Consider the following 17,496-nt stretch of genomic DNA (forward strand, 5'->3'; position numbering starts at 1 on the left):
TGGCACAGGCCCAAGTCTTCAGTCTTCATGTTTCATTTGGCTTCTAATCTACAATGCAACCCAGTGAGTTCGAATATGCAAAGAAATAAAGTCTCCTTGCCATATTCAACCGTGACGAAACTACTACTCATAAATGCTACTTTATACAAATACCATTGGCATCGCCATTGGGTTCCCCTTCCCCGTCAACTGAAGAAACGAAGGAATATCGATTAAATATCGTGCGGGGCATAACCAACATGCTGGTGTAATGTACACCACAGACACGCAAGCTACATGTAGGTGAAAGTTCTTTCTCCTCTGCATCCTTATCCATTGTACTACCTAGGGGGAAACTATTTCTTGACCCGATTTTTAGAAGTGTGGACACTACTGAAAGGGGAAATATTTTTGGAATGGTTTCAGTCAAGTTTTCACAGTTGTGCTGTCAACTTGCTAAAATCCAGCCTGACATACTTTAAGCTCGGTTTTAAACTGTAGTTTGTCCAGCCCCTTTTCACCAATGGGGCAGTCATAATTTAGCATTGCTATAACGCTCAGGCCAATCCGGAGCATAGGCCCGCAGTGCGTAATCTTATCTTTGCCGCTCATTGAAGAAATGGTGTCGATTACTAGTGATTGGTCAGAATACCAGAATGATGATCAGCCGGTTACGTTAAATCTGTCAATTCATTGCTGAACTAGCCAATCCAGACAGAATTCGCACTTGAAGACATGCCTCCATTCATGAATGTGGCTATGCAGTATTATCATCGTGGATTGGGGCATGGCCAACGGACTGGTTGTTTAAAACTGAGAATAGAGTATTTCCATTGCTTGGTATTGTCATGAGTACAATATGGTGGGAAGAGAGGAGGATGAACTTATACCCGGCTTGCATACAGTGGTGGTGAAGGTCCTCCAACTATATTTGAACGCGAGTTTAAATTTTTGAGAAAGAAAAATTCTTGTCCAAATTTCTGGATACTGCATTATGGTCTACTGGAGATGAATTTCTCAAGTTCTTTCTATGTACCATCGACATTATCTTGCTCAGAAATGGAATCTCATGAAACATCAAACTAATTGTAATTAACAAGAACAGGCATGCACTCTAAGATATCCATGCAAGTCAAGGAAAACTCTGAAAGTGATTTGATTAATGACAGTCAACCACCAAATTTTTCCAAGCTTTCAATTTTTCCTGATTTTGTGAACAACCTTCATGTAGAAATGCAAAAGTAAAAGTCGTAAACAAATATACTTTTATTCAACAATTTGAAAGAAATTTCGTCACCTATAGTAGAACCTCCCTTAGCAGACACCTCTCTATTATGGACACTAGTGTTGGTCCCAAATTGGTTGTTTCCATTCAATTTGACCTCTCTAATCAGGACAACTTTCTGTTAAGGACCGCATTTATCAGTCTCGAGGGTGTCCTTAATAGAGAGGTTCTACTGTACTTCCAAAATCAAATCATGGTTTTTTTTATTTTCAGAAATTTTGGCAAATTGCCAAAAGAAAGAGACAGGAACATTTGGTGGTTAACTGTACTTAACCCTTTTACTGCCATCTAACTCTTCTCTGTTCAAGCTCCAAATATTCGGCAGTTACAGGGTTAATAAAGTCTATTGATCTTCTCCCAGAATCGAAGAGGTTAAACAAGAGCAAGAAACTTGTCAAGAGACATTTTTTTCATTTCGAGAGAATGGGCCAAATTTGACCACAATGAGGCGAAAGGAAAATGCATTTTAGAATAGCCAAGTTCAATGCTGCAAACTGGTTGATCGGCCATGTAGACCTTCAATCATATACACACCAGACCTGGAGGTGGCCGGTCGTATCAAAAATAAATTTCAAGAAATCTTTGACAAAAATTACACTTGACGTCCATCTTGCACTAGAATATTGCACATCAAAGTATTATGTAATGGGTGCATTACCATACACATCACTGGTACATGTAATATTCTTTTACGAGACCGGACACACATGTGTGACTCGCTCTACCAAAACTAGGCGCTTGTCGCATCTGAACTTGACAGGTTGATACGGACTTGTTGTTCATTTCCCTAATGTAGACCTTTTGTGAAATCTATTACAAACTGATTTGGTCACATTTCACAAAAGGTCGACAATAGGGAAATGAACATCAAGTCCGTATCAACCTGTCAAGTTCCGATGCGACAAGCGCCTAGTTTTGGTAGAGCGGGTCACATGTATTGTAATGATTTTTAGGCTGTTTAAATTGTCAAATTTGTTAAAAACGCCCACTATCATAAACTCAGTATGATTAGTTTCGAATGAACACCATGCTGAGTTCAGAAAGCTATACCTTCTTCATCATCTAAAGAAAGAGAAAGAACGAAGGTGAGGAAAAAATGGATAGTTGCGTGAACTGCTTTAATGAGATGAGATGAGATTTAAACCAGTGAAAAAGAGACCTGGCGTCTTGTGACCTGTCTGGTCGGATTTTTTAGGAGTCAGGATAATATTATGAGAGCCAGAGGAGTACACCTCTGCCACAGAGGCTCTGTACTTGCCATTTAGTTTCTGATAGGCAGTAACAACCCCTGCAGACAATTCTGCAAAGCGTATCAATTTGATATTGCTACGTTGAAGAAATCAGAGATTAAAATCGCTTCTCTGGCCCTGCACACAAACCCCCCAAGACATTCGCCCTCATTCAGTGAAGCGCATATCACCTTTAAGTCAGCACCGAGTAGAACTATTAACCTCGGTTCCAGTACCGTACTTCTAATGATTTGTATGAATGGAAATCACACTCAGGAATCCTAGAATCGAGGTTGCAGTATGCACCTCGAAGGAGACAGAGTGCTGTCTAGTCGTCGGCGTGATCAAACACCGGTGAAAATGCGATTTTGGATATCGTTGCTACTACGTTTTTGAAATTCCAGGACTCAAATGGAAGCGACGCTCTGATTGGGCGCACTTAATTCTGCGCTTGAGCTTCACCAAATGAGGGCGAATGTCTCGGGGGTTTGTGTACAGGGCCGGAGAAGTGAACATTAACCCATGATTTCCTCAGGATGCAGCATGGCACAAGTGAAAAGTCAAGCTTTCTCACATTTTCCGCAGAACTGTAAAAAGTGCTTGCTGCCGAATCAAATGGGGACTGCAGCGCCCCTGTGACACAGGCTGGGGACTGAAGACTCATATATTGACTGAAGTCTTATATATTACCCTCAGGATACTCTGGGAACTTTTCATGCAAATTTTGGGTTTCATTTTGCATTTCTACAGGTATTGCAGGTGAGCATTGATGGATAGGGCAACCACATGCATTTCTACATGTAGGCCAATAATTTCTTTGAATCACAGCTTTGATATTGGGAGGGGAGGGGGGTTGAAAAAGGGGGCACTGCAGTCTGCAGTCTTAAAAAAGCCCCAGTTCTGGAAAGGTAATGTGGATGATATTAGGAATGGAAAGGTAAATGGTATCAAACAGAGCATCATTCCGTCCAACAGAGTAGAATAGCACATACTATAACCAACCATAGGGAGACTGAGACCTGTAAGCTAGAGTCAATACAGAAAGGGAAAGATTTTAAACTCGAACAAAATAAAATTTAGGAAGTGACTACTTGGCAAGCCCGGCTTACCAAACAGCAACTTTTTCTTGTCCTGAATGGAGAGCCGAACTCATTAATATTAAAGTAAAGTCTCCAGCTCGCCAAACAGGGTCGATTTTTTACCTGTTTGGCAAGCCCGGCTGGCCGAACAGGGTGGCTTTTTAGTGCTGTTTGGCAAGCGGCTCTCCAAACAGGACAAAAAAAGATGCCTGTTTGGCGAGCGGCTTGCCAAATAGACCCGGCCTAGAATTTAAGCACCCAGGATGTATAGAGTGGTTTCACGTGACCTTATCACCTGCCATGTTAGAGGGGCAGACAAAACAAAGCAAGTCCAAGTGACCATGACAGCATTTGATTCAGTTACATATAAGTTAGGCACAACAAATTATTGTTCTGCCCTCCAACATGGCTGACCGTGAAAACACTCTATAGAAAACCATGGTGAAATTTTCATCCAACATGTCTAATATAAATTCTATGCAACAGCCCTAAGCCACTGATTTCTTTTTCCATCTCTTTAAAGGAAAATGACACGAAAGCCTTATGAAATATAAATGGGGAATTTTGAACGGCCCGGTAATACATGAAACCAAGAATTCATAAAGACTGTTTATTCTTGATGTAACCTATAAGTGGGAATAATTTCTCATTTATAAATCTGTGCAGTTTCAAATACCCCACACGCAACATTGTTTATAATACATGTATGAATAGCCTCACCATTTAGCATTTTCAAGACACATTGTGTAAAACAATTTAAATCAGACAATAATCTACCATGATCAATCACTATGCGTCGAGCATTTCATAGCATTTGTTCCAGCCCATTTCATTCGTAGCACTGCTTATGTTCTTTTGCCTGATTCGTGGCAAGACCTCTTTAACTCTATAACACCTGGAGGCGCCCGATGACGCACGCCCGCCGTTCTCACTGGAGGCACCCGATCACGCCCGCACACCAATATTCACATTTCGCGCGCTTAATAGCTACCGATCTCCTTCAGAACACCGCCTATTATTAGTCTATGAAACTTAAGCTTTCAAATGCCCGGATGAACAATGGTGGTTGCTGTAGAAGTTTTTGAGATATTTGACGATTAAGTTTTTGTTTCTCTTCAAGCCAATAAATTCAGGTTGGACATTTGAATTGCTGAAATGGATCGTTTGTTTGATTCCGATTTGGATGTACCCTATCTAATAGGGAATTTCATCTTCTTTGAAATAAATGGGACTTATAATACATTATTTGGAAGTTCACCTATGTCATTTTGTAAAAAACTGGACCCATCGCAAAAAATGTGATTTCCAGGTAAAATTACGTCGGGGCCTAGGGGAATAAGCACTTGCGCTGGTAGTGGCTCTAGGTGTTATTGGGTTAATAGAGTAATTAATCGACAGGCAAACAACTGAAAATTGTCCAGCTCTGCACTTACAGCTAGTCCTGATAGTGATATGCATAAACTTTGGCATTTGTGAACTACACATTCTAATAAAAGACTAACAGATACAAGTAAATGACTCTCAACCTCTGAACGAACAAGCAACCTCATTAAGTGACAAAACAAACAAGAAAGGGTCATGCGGATTCAAAATGAACAGATACCTGATTCGCCTGAAGAATAAGAGTTAGAAATCGATTTTAATACAACTTAAAATGTGCTTTGAGAAATTTTACAGTAGCAGTAACACTCCTTTTGCAAGTTCTGATCAACTGATCAGTGACAGACATCAGTGATAGATGTGATAGTCAGATGAGAGACAACCCCCTCGCCAAAAAAACCAAAAACGTTTTTTGAGTTATTGATAATGATTTGGCCAAACTGGCAAAGGAGCATTCTGAAGCAATGGCTGATATGAATAAAGCCTAGCAAATGCTTTTACTTCAGTTTTGTACAAAAAGGCCTGGTGTAAATGTACATGAAGTTTTAGATAAAAGCATTTGCTAGTCTTTATTCATATCACCCAATAAGTCAAAGCTACATGAAATGCACAAAAGGCAAAATAAGTGTGCATTACAACAAATTTTGCAAAAATTGCAAAGTAACTGAATATATCTCACAACAAATTATTAAATAGCTCTTGAAGAAATGGAGTCCCTATTTCATACTCCATAGCACTCTGAAATCAACACCAGCTAGAAACTTTTAAATGGGACCAACTGTGCGAAACAAGTATCCAACAATTGACCTCAACAAAATTGGGGTGCCTCAACGAAACTGGGGGTACACCAGATGGTCCTAAACCTTTGGTGTTTGTCCAATGGCGAGATATTTTTACTTCGTACCTGTCTTGGCAGTTCCTCTCGGTCCTGGTGCACTGGGTCCACCCGGTCCTGGTGGCCCGCCTTCTGGGCCACCGGCTCCACCGGTCTTTTTACTCAGGAGACTATTGAAGAAGTTGGCTAGCACGCCTTCACTGGTCGATCCCGCTCGGGCTCCTTCCATCTGAAACGGAGAAAACATCAATAATAAAAAAAAAGTCGGAATTGATGGCCGGTACTGATTGCACTGGAAGAGTTTCATCCCAAACTGAGATATTACATCCATTTTTGTCACTTTGAGGAAAAAGGCTTCAAAGTTTTGAATTTAACTGAAAATCCATCCGTTTTCTGGGCCTCAAAATGCCCAAATCTGCTCCTAAATGCCTGGTAGCCTAATTTTCCTGGGTAGCCTGTTACTACCAGTGCTTTCAAACACCCTGTTAAACCAGTTGCCCTCAAGCAGATTAGGATCCTGCCTTGAAGTATGTCCCAAAGTGCCAAAAGTCAAAGGAGGTGCAGCACAAGGCTTTGGAAAGTGAAGCAAAAAATCGTAATTTTTTGGTTTCTGAGGGGGGAGGGGGTTGGAGGAGAAACTAAAATATTTCGTTTAAATTCTATTGGCTTCACTTTAACTTTGCAACAGCCTCCTAAAGGGTTAAAAGATGTCCTACAGCCTGTTGTCTAACATTATATGTTTTTCAGTAACCAGCAAATAGCAGATTCTGATAGTTGGCATAGATTGTACACAGAAATAGGCCAATGAAAGTTGACTGTGGTATACGAAGGTAACATAATGCCTTGCTTTATGAATGATTGGGAACATTATTATTTATCTTGGCAGTTGGAGGGAAAAAAGCACACGTGTCAAAAAGAAAGGGATGAGCATGAGGAAGACACTGAGGAAAAAGATCTGCTTTTTTTACAAAGCCCAGGAGAGTCATGTTAACACAGAGCCAAGGTCACGTATACATGTGCGATGAGGGGTCCACAAGGCACTATGAGCAATATATTAGGTCAAATTATCAATGTGACCATACCATAACCATGGCCATTCCATAACCATGGCATTAACATGGTAACCCACCAGTCTGTCATAAGTAATTCACTACAGGGATATTGCTCACAACGCCATTTTATCAGGTATCTCAAAAATCAGCTTTAAATTCACAGTGTTTGAATACCTTGAGCTCTGCGTCATGCATTCGCAATGCATGTACTGGTACATGCATCTGCTGAAGGAAGAAATTAACACTTGGAGTGAGTTATTTTTGTCGGAATCATGTCATAACATAGTCATCCTTGTTAAAGGGTTGACCATAGGCATCACCATTTTGGCCAGAACTTGAAATCTTAAAGCAACTAGAGCTCTTTTGATTTCAAGTGAATGACAATTTCAAGAGTGGGAGTCTGTTCTTTGTTTTCCAGGGAACAGCCTCCCAGGTTTCAAAAGGGCATTCACTTGATTTCAAAAGAGTTTCAGGGTTTCCGCCAGGATTAAATTTGAGGGAGCAAAAAAAAAATTTTTCTAAAATTTTTTTTTTCTTAAAAAGGGTATATTACCTCTCCTGAGACGTTTTTTGGCCCTAAAACCGCTACAATTGGCTCCCAAACGCTCTAATTTTACATATCAAATCATGAAAATTACTCATTTGACAGTAAAACAAACTTTAGTGCTCAAAATTAAGGGGGGGATATCCCCCCTTGAAATATTTTAGGGGGGGATGAATCCCCCCATCCCCCCTCTGGCGGAAACCCTGAGTTCTAATTGCTTTAGGATTTCGAGTTCTAGCCAAAATGGTGGTGCTAATGGTCAAACCTTACAAACTTAAAACTTCACCTAGGGCCGAGGGGGAGCGTCATGCTTCAATAACAACAGAAAACCTAATGTACCGGTATGTAATTATGCAACTCCATCGATTGTAAAGGAAAATGCTGGAGTAATCTGCCTGACTGTTCCGAGCAAACCAGACCCTGTAGAGAATGAAAGGATGGCCAATACATAGGTTGGATTAGATCATTTGAAAGAAGGCAAACTTACACCCGCTTTCTTTGGTGATGCGGCAAGACCTGCAGCATTGGCAGCAGCAGCCCCTGGGGCTCGTGGTGATTGCTTCTGGGCGCCTGGTGACGGCCTCATAGGAGACTCCTGAAAAATACCCAATCCGTTTTAGTTTTTACCGATATGAGTATTGCACCAATTCCATAGCTTATTCCGTTTCAGTGCACAAAAACATCACGCAAACATTCTCTGATCTGCAGATCGGATGAAGAGGACTCCAGAATACAAGTCAGACAACTCAGTTACCTGGGTACAGATTGACAGCCCTTTGGTTTTCACGGGAACAGAGTTGAAGTCAGAATCCGCACTGTACTGCAAATATGACACTGGTACAAACTGCAACAGAACCTTTTTACACTTTTTATACCCCCGTGGCAATTGCCTGTCAGCTTATGACTGAGGGTTCTCGTGGAGGTGGACTTGCAAGAGTTTGGCACCCAGGTACCATGCTCTGCCCAACTCATTGCAGGTATATCTTCTATGGAATCCATTCATGATAAATTTCAATTTCTGTTAAGACTTGTACAAACCACTTACCCGCTGTCCTCCGCTACCAGACGGTGCCTGCTTCGTGAGCTGCATCTGCTGTTTCATTAAGAACGCCTGCTCATCCTCCGCCAGTACCTCAACCTCTCTCTGGATTGGTTTTCGCATGACTGGTTTGGCTATGACGTCATCGTAGGAATCGTCCGGCTTCATACTCGTCATATTTTCATATAATATACTAATTTTCTTTTCGTTATCCCAACCAGCTGGGCTGTAAATGCAAAGACATAAATGAAATGTATGCAATTACATTCTTCTTCTGTGTTTGGAATTTTTCAGTCCGTTTTCACTAACAAAGTTGGCTGTCCAAGAGTGTTCCACCACAGAACCCCAGGGTGGTGTCCGTTGGCCAGTATTCCTCTCTACTCTTCCTAAGGGAGCAGGCCTGAAGCACTGCAACTACATATTCATAATCATAGTCAACATAGGGAATATGTCTTGCATCATACTATTCTTCAACTACATGTATGTACCCTTCAAGAGCCCACCTGAAAACACATGCAATAGCATCTTTGAGATCCACTCCATAGTCTATTTCACGAAGTTCAACCAAACTCAAACAGTGACAAACAACACTACATGTTGGATAGTAGTAGCAGTTCTCTTCTAAACTCTGTTACCAGTTCAGATTTCCAAGGTCTTCCGAGGACACACTCAACAGTAGTTGGTCCCGAAATCGGGCGCTCGGGTTCTAAGGGTTAAAGTGATACTATGATGTGATTTACAACTTTGCGGAAATACGTCCGTTTTTAATTGTTGATCACAAATGTAAAGCTCAAATTTTCCATTTTTCATTAGATTTATTATAAAATTGCTGCATGTAAACTAACGCGACCACGAAAATGTTCATGTTGTGACGTCATCAACGAAAACGGCATCGAAGCGAGCCGTCCGGGCGGGATTAAACCGTCAATTTCTAGAAAATGTGCATTTCGATTCAAAAACCTTACCGATTTATGAGAAAGTGACGTAGTCATTTGTCAAAAACAGCTAAAACATTATATGGTGAAATTTGACACGAGTTACCCTTCTTACACACACACAACAAAATGAAATCAATCATACTCACATGAACACAGCATCTCGTTCAACGACTAATGCTGTGGCTGAGAACGGAAACCCATATATTCTATGAAGGAGGTACTTTAATAGTAAGTCACAGTTCTTGTCTTCTTTTACAGAAGAATAAAACAGGGATGCACCATCTGACGGACGGTCAAGGAAAACAAGTACATGTAAATCAGAATCATGAGAAACATTTCAAACAAAAGGCTTTAGCAAGTGTGGTGGTTCTGGGGCTGGCTGTATGGGGAAAACAACTCCATATTCATCGAAACCTCTATCTTGAACCCACAAGGACATGGATTGCCAATTTTGTTTATTCTTCAAATATAGATCTTTACAAATTTCAAGAGATTTTCTCTCATGATCTATTTGGACCAGTTCTCTCATTAGATCAGGGCTATCACTCGATCAATAACGAAGAATTCATTATTCAAATCTCTTTTTGCTAAACCATGTGAGTAAAACATGAACAGCATACCTTTTAATCTGTTACAAGTCTAAGGCGCCCAACCCCCAAATTGTCTCTCAAAAACCACTGCCTTCAGCAGCTGCTAGGAACTCACATTATCGGCCATCCTGAGACCCATGGGCCGGTAGCTGGTTCCAAAGAAGAGGGCTACTCGCCAAAATAACTTCTGTCGCCATAGATGATCCTTGTCGGCTTTGATTGTGAAGCTAGGAACCCTCGCATGGCAAACAGATACGGTGAGCCTGAAACAGTATCAGGGGCGAATCCATGGACAATCTTTAAGAGCAACGCAGCAGATCTGTTGAATATCAGATTTGCCCTTTAATACCCTTCTTCGAAACTGTTCGGTGATTCTATCGAGAATCTGGGTCTGGGTAATGCATTTGTATGTGGCTTTGACTTCCAAAGGATACAATTTAAACAGAATTTCCTAATGTGTTGCTGTATAAAGTCAAAATGCTCTTCTCTGTAATCATGTTCTTTTTCTAATGTGGAGATTGCATCACTCTGAAAAGAGATTGAAAGGAAGTCAGTTGACAGCTCAAGGTCAGTTCTACACAATGCTAAACTTACTCCATTTTGCAACCAAACATCACGCAAGCGACATGTAAGCTGAACCACTTATGATGCGTGGTACCAAGACTTCATAAAGACTAGTCTTTATTTATTCTTGGTAGTACTGATATGTCATATGAATCATCACAACCCATGGTTACATAAAATAGAAGATCTAAGCAACTTCATCTCAGCATTGGTCTGCAAACATATTGCAATCTGTCAAGACTGTAGCTCTACAACTAGCCCCTCCACCCTGAACAGGCCTGTCCACCACTCACAAGTCTTGCGACTTGGCTTTTTAATTGCATGGTTTTCACAGCATTTAACAGTGACAGAGGGCGCATCCAAGCGCCAACTATGTGGAACAACCATCTTCTCCTAATTTTTTTGTTTTTTCTTCTTCTTCAGCGTTCGCTCTGCACTTCGAGGTGATTTTTACCAGCGAGTATTCCTCCACCAAGCCGGATGAGTGTTTTTTCTGTGCCGCTACCGTTTAGGCACCTTTTGGGTTTATTGGCCAAGTGACTCCGACTTTGGCCAGAGGAAAAGTCCACGCAAGCTACTCATGTTTCTCACTTGGTGGAGTCTTTAACCTGCCCTGGCATACACCAGATACAAGGAACCTCAATTTTACATCTCATTCAAAGGAATGTGAAGAGCCAGGAACTTTAGTTCCTTCACAGAAAGTCACACCGGTTCATCCAGAAATACAATCCTGGGCTCTCCCGGGGATCGAAACCCGGGCCCTTTTGCGTGGTAGCCAGCAGTGTTAACCACTATGATGAGGCTCCTTGGCTCCTGGCTATGGCTCTCCAAGTGAACTACTCACCTTTGTAACTACAACTACTATAGGAATTCCAAGGTTATGTGTTAACGTGGTCTCGCCCAGTGGGAGGAGCACTTTATCCTCGTCTTGACTCGCAACAGGATGTAGCGGATTTGGCCCTCGTCTCGCGGGCTGTGTGTGACTCTCTTTGCCCTCCTCTGGTTCGACGTATTCTTGGAAATGTGTCACCACTGAAACAAGAAGGAATGAAGAAATGTTATGTTTTCTATCAACCTAAGACTAAAGCCGTGTTCTCACATAAATCACTTCTAGACCGCTTTCCCCAAATCGCCCTGCGGAAAACGATTTACCTTGAATCGGTTCACACAGCACTTCTGAATCGATTTGAATGCGTTTTGGGCTATTCTCGCTCAATGCTATTCAAATCCAAGTGCTATCTGTTGTTGAATCGCAAACCTACGTCAAAGTTCAAGGTTTTAAGTGTGAATGGGTAAAGCGATTTAGCGGGATAAAACGATTTGGAACTGGTCCAAAGCGATTAAACGTCTAGTGAGAACGCGGCTTATGAGATACATTTCTCTTATTTCTCTTGTGCCTGACCTCAGTCATACGTTCTGTGAAATCTATATGTTTGCTGGTGTACATGTATAGAGGCCATGCAGATGTCGTTATCACAGCTAAAGACACAACAATTCTTTTGAACATATATAATTCACGTCACTGACCCAGCCTGCCCAGTGTTTTCTCAAGGTATGGTGGTATCCTTGATAATGAAGAAGTTTTGCCTGTACGCAACACAAGGTAGGGTGGCTAGCAAGTTGAGGTCGGGTGGCCCTATAGAAACAAAATTCTCAGTTGGGTGGGTGCTTCCAAGGTAGGGTGGTAAGCTGCCAAGGTAGGGTGGGCCACCCTGACAGTGACAAATGGCCTTGTGAAGAACACTGCAGCACTGTGGCGCACTCTGTTGATGGTGTAGCAATGGTGCTAGAGAAGATAGATCATCGATTCCAATCACACATACATGTAACAGGAAAAATTCTTTATTCAGGCTCGGAGTTCTTCTTCAGCACTCGGTATGTGTATAACGGTGACAGTCAGACTGCGGTAAATCTTTCAGACTCAGATTTGATTTGAAGGCTCAGCACCTTACTTGAGCCCTTCCTTACGAACATGGTACAGGCATAATTTTTCAAATGCCTGATAAATCTGTCACCCCGGCCAAAAACTATGTCTGAATCAACCTTATCAACATACTAATCCAAGGTCTGCCTCTCAACTAATTTCATTGCACAACAGGTGGTCCAACAAATGATGTTGTCTTTATCCAACGCCATAATCAATTTTGTTTATCATTCTACATGTACATGTACAGACTCTGTTGTGCGGTATGCATTCCCTTGACTGCACACATGTTGTCTTTTATAGATCACCAGATGATAAGGAGGTCTCACAACAAAGAAAGTGGCTCCCACGCATCGGGACACATGTCCCAAGTACAAAAATTATTGAACAGGCAGCTGAGCATTAATGAAGACACTGCTCGCCTGTACTCATGTAGATCCTGCTCAGATGACGTCATCGCAAAATAAATCGGCCATTTTGCTGACCAGACTGAATCGTCCCAAGACCCATGCGGTGCACTTGGCTGTCAAGTGTGGAGACGACATAACCATGATGGAATTCACATGTGACACACTTTGTCGTCAACGTCTGTATGGAATGTGGTCTGGTGGTGAAAGTGATCTTTCACAGAAGGCTCTATTCTAAAATCAATCAATAAGCTTTTCGAAACTGCCCAGTTGATTGTCTTCCCAATTCCACCCAGGGCATGCCAGGAGATAGGAGTGTTATCCAATTTAACTCGGATGATAAGGTTCAGCTCATGAAAATGCAGTTCCAGCCTATTAAACATGCTGAAGAATTTACGTCTGTTCGTAGAAATTTGTCAGCTGTGTTTGTTATCTGGGTGATTTGTGATGTCTGACTCCGATTGTGGGACCGACACTTTTTCATGACATAAATCACAGATATAACACGTGGCGTTGAAGTTATCACACACAGACAAGAGACACCATTACAAACAGGAAACTCTTCTGCAGGGAGATTGAGAACATGGAGTCACCTCAGTCTCATATCAAAGATCATTTGCCTTAAGAGTCATTTCAGGGTTTCCGCCAGGTTTTTGTTCATGAGGGGGACAAAAAGAAAAAAAAAATTGAAATGTTTATTCTAAAATTAAAAAAAAAGAAAAGAAAAGGACCCCTCCTAAAGCTTTTTTGCACCTGAAAACGCTCATATCTGCTTCTTAGTATCTTAAAATGCCGCTTAAGACATAACATAAGTCCCCCCCTCTGTATGATTAATTAAACCCTGAGAAAGGTGGTGGGTACATACCCACCTTCTTGAAGCAAAGGGGGTATTTGTACCCCTCCCCCCCAAAAATTATTTCCTTGAAAGCCGGTTCATCCAGAAATACAATCCTAGATTCTCAAAAAAACCCGGACCCTAATGCATGTTAGCCAGCATGCTATGAGGCTATGAGGCTATGAGGCTCCTCTATCCCAATATCGCCAAATTCATGGCCTCCCACTTGTTGTGGTATGTCATTCTGAACTCCTGCTGGACTGTCCTGGATATGCCATGTTTTTTTCACACCTCTGAAATCACCTGATCATCATTGCCAGTTGTGCCTTTATTTATTTTCTAGACACTATCATAAAGCCAATTGTGACAGCTGGACTTCAAACAATTATTAAAGAAAATACAGTGAGTACTTAGTTAACTGGTGCTGGTCTAAAATTTTCTAAGTCCATAATAGGTCATTATAATATGCATTTTAGGCCCAGATGGGTTGTGCAGGGCCTACATTCCTTTTGAGAAGCATGAATGGGCTAATAATGACAACTTGAGCCTACTGCACATGTCGGCATTGATACCTATTGACTATGATCACTTTCATCAAGTACTCAGAAAGTTTTAATAGCTTGAAATCCGACATGCAGAAAGTCCATCCAAGACTACGATCACTGGCCAGTGCTTTTCATGGAAAATGAATGTCGTTACAAGCTTTTTACAGGGTAAACCCTAAAAAAAGTGGCATTTGAATCAGGGAGGGGATGTGAGATTTTTGCCCAAAAGTTTAACTTGGGGGGTAAAGTAACTAACACTTACATAACCGATGCCATTAACAACATTTACTTATTCACTACTTTGCACTACAACTGTTTTACAATTCCAAGTTGTCGTCAAAATTTAAGTTATCATCATCATTATCGGAGTCTGACAATTCGTTTTCACCAAGCAACAAATCATCTGCAACATCATCACGATAATGACCATCTGGTTGAGGTGTTAAGCCAGCCACTTGAAATGACTTAGCCGCAGACTCAGGAGCTACATCATTCCATGCTCTACTTATAATGCCGAGTACATCCTGTAATGTAATTTTGCGTTTCATAAAATTTGTAACCCAACCCACTGATGCAGAAAACTGGGACCTTTCGGGGCGACGTGCTGCAATGTCCTCAAGTTCATTGTGTGGGAGTTGGCCCCACCAGTTCTGAAATTCAATCGTTGCATCATTAACAATGTCCGACCGAGAAACGGGCAGGGCAATATTCCTCCGTTCTTGAAAATGCTGGTGCACGATATTCTCAACTTCCGGCCAACAACCATCATGGTCGGTTCTGACTCGCCGGCGTTCTGCATTTTCCTCCACTTGATCCGTCATTTCATCGATGTTCTGTATCCATCTCCTGAGCGTTGTTGGGGATAGTCGATAGCGCCTAGCATACTCATTGACATTTAGAATGCGGCCATGTTCAATTGCTGTTTGGCAATCCAAGGCATGTCGCAGCCTGGCTTCAACAGTGTAACTGTTACATCGTCGAGGGAGACCAACTGCTGCAGCACTATTCTGCTGATCGGCATCATCATCATCATCATCGTCATCATTGCCAGCATCCATCATTGACTGACACATGACAAAGAGCAAAAGCATCAGCAGTAACAACAACGTTGTGTTCCTCATGATTTGAACTTTCTACAGGAATGACCAATATGATTGTTAGGGTAAAGGGCCTAGGAAATTACACAACTGCAATTGCCTTTCATACCAACCATTGATTGATAAAATTGGCCACAGAAGACCAGATCAAGAAATGAACATGTAATCAAAACTCTGTCATTTTCTTCATTGAAATGTGATTAGTATAGGCCCTACATGGTCGTAAATCGACAATATCCCATTCTGGGCCTCTATTAGTGACTTAGAAAATTTTAGACCAAGCACCAGTTAACTAAGTAGTCACTGTATGTAGAACGGAACATGCATCAGTTGATGTTCATGTACATATTTTCTCATGCGGAAATAAAATATTTTCATGTACATGTAAGTGAAGCACACTAAGTATGCATCATTCTCACTACCAGGGTCCTTTACTCATCCTGTCCTTGCTATGTTTCACCAAGGGGAGGAGTCGAACTGAAGGACCCTGGTATCCAGGATGATAAGGTGGGGAGGGGTTAAAAAATCAGAATTTTTTTCAAAGTGAAAAATGCTAAATTACTTTTCAGTTTAGAATTTTCTTTTCTTATAGTCTACATGTTTAAACGGAAAAAAAAATTTGCTCCATTTTTTAAGGTTAAAGTATCTGTACTCTAAACTTCTCCAAGGGAATAAAACATACCAAAGGTACCTTCTGGCTGTGACCCAGCCAAGTGTATTTCATTTCCTACAATACTTACAACTTTGTTCAAAGTCCCTCATCTGCTCCGGAGGTATCCTTAGTAGGTCTATATGATCACGTAATATTGCGCTCCATTTTTTTAACGAATCCATGATCGCCCACGGATGGCCCATAGAAACGACTAACAAAACTATCGTGTGTTCAAAGTTTTCCTCTGACAGTGCAAATTTGAGAAGACCTGTGTGATGTGGATCACCGTCAAGGATCCATGTGCCTAATCGAGTGTGATCTGAAAATATACGGGCAAAAGAAGATTTTCAGAAAATTCAATCGAAAATTGGTAAAACCTCTTTCGATGTGGCCAGTTGGTTTATAGCCACCAGGTACAAACTGACTTCTTACCAGGCGCCTGGCATTAGAGATAGGAGTTTGAAAGTAAAGATCATCTCATAAGCCAAAGGTGGCTGGCCTTTTCATACATGTATATTAAGGGGTGACACTATAAACAATACTTTTACTTTGCCCGCCATGGCCAAACGAGGCGCACATCGCTCCGAGCTTGACAGGTTGAGACGGACTGGTTGTTCATTTCACTACTATATGCCTTTTGTGAAATCTGAGCATATCAATTTCTTCTATTATGTTCTGGTGTCATAGGTTCATCTTCTGTGTGACATGCGACTCATTTTGCCTTGGTGGGTCACATATAACCATATTGGGAATCACTTGCTATACTGAAAATCAGACTATTCTTAATCTTAGAATTATTGACTTGCTCCACTAACTTTGGGAAATCAGTCTAACAAACCATGTGTGGTTGATCAAAGCATGACCACAAACAACACATGTGGGCAGGTATTGGCACGGAGCCGACTTGCATACTAGCATAGGTGCTGGAACGGAATCTGCCTATGTGAAAGAATTTAGGTGATGCTGATGTGAGGATCAGTTTGCTAAAACTCCACTGAAATGATGCGCTTCAATTTGATAAAGGAAATTAACTCAACAGTCAACAGTAATTGAGTTCACACCAGGACCCGGTTGTTTCTGCCTATGTGAAAGAATTTAGGTGATGCTGACGTGAGGATCAGTTTGCTAAAACTTCACTGAAATGATGCACTTCAATTTGATAAAGGAAATTAACTCAACAGTCAACAGTAATTGAGTTCACACCAGGACCCGGTTGTTTCTGCCTATGTGAAAGAATTTAGGTGATGCTGACGTGAGGATCAGTTTGCTAAAACTCCACCGAAATGATGCGCTTCAATTTGATAAAGGAGATAAAACACAACAGTCAAGAGTAATTGGGTTCAGACCAGGGCCCGGTTGTTTCAAATCAAAACAAATTTTGTCACTAACGCTGGCGTTTTGACTTGGCGTAAAGTCTAAAGGGCTCAACTTAAGAAGATTACACCAAGTTTTAAAGTTAACTCCAGCTAAGTAAGTAACTAAGTTTGTTTTGTAACCAGGCCAGAGCCTGGGTGAGGAGATT

At 41.4% G+C, this 17,496-nt stretch overlaps 1 protein-coding gene across 3 annotated transcripts in view; it reads right to left on the reverse strand.

The window, feature by feature from the left end:
* LOC135496367 (cytoplasmic dynein 1 light intermediate chain 2-like) overlaps nt 1–17,496 on the reverse strand; it is a 36,023-nt gene that overhangs the window by 12,501 nt on the left and 6,026 nt on the right. Inside the window, exons 4-11 of one of the 3 annotated variants that reach the window (XM_064785657.1) lie at nt 16,063–16,293; nt 11,359–11,546; nt 10,385–10,478; nt 9,507–9,642; nt 8,429–8,648; nt 7,871–7,978; nt 5,857–6,016; nt 154–189 (exon numbers count right to left, since the gene is read on the reverse strand). In XM_064785657.1, coding sequence (XP_064641727.1) covers nt 154–189; nt 5,857–6,016; nt 7,871–7,978; nt 8,429–8,648; nt 9,507–9,642; nt 10,385–10,478; nt 11,359–11,546; nt 16,063–16,293 — 1,173 coding nt within the window. Of the gene's footprint in view, nt 1–153; nt 190–3,485; nt 3,520–5,856; nt 6,017–7,870; nt 7,979–8,428; nt 8,649–9,506; nt 9,643–10,384; nt 10,479–11,358; nt 11,547–16,062; nt 16,294–17,496 lie in introns of all 3 variants that reach the window. The other 2 variants (XM_064785659.1, XM_064785658.1) reach the window with 2 other exon arrangements.

Source organism: Lineus longissimus, chromosome 11, assembly GCF_910592395.1.
Source record: "Lineus longissimus chromosome 11, tnLinLong1.2, whole genome shotgun sequence".
NCBI classification, from domain to species: Eukaryota; Metazoa; Nemertea; class Pilidiophora; order Heteronemertea; family Lineidae; genus Lineus; species Lineus longissimus.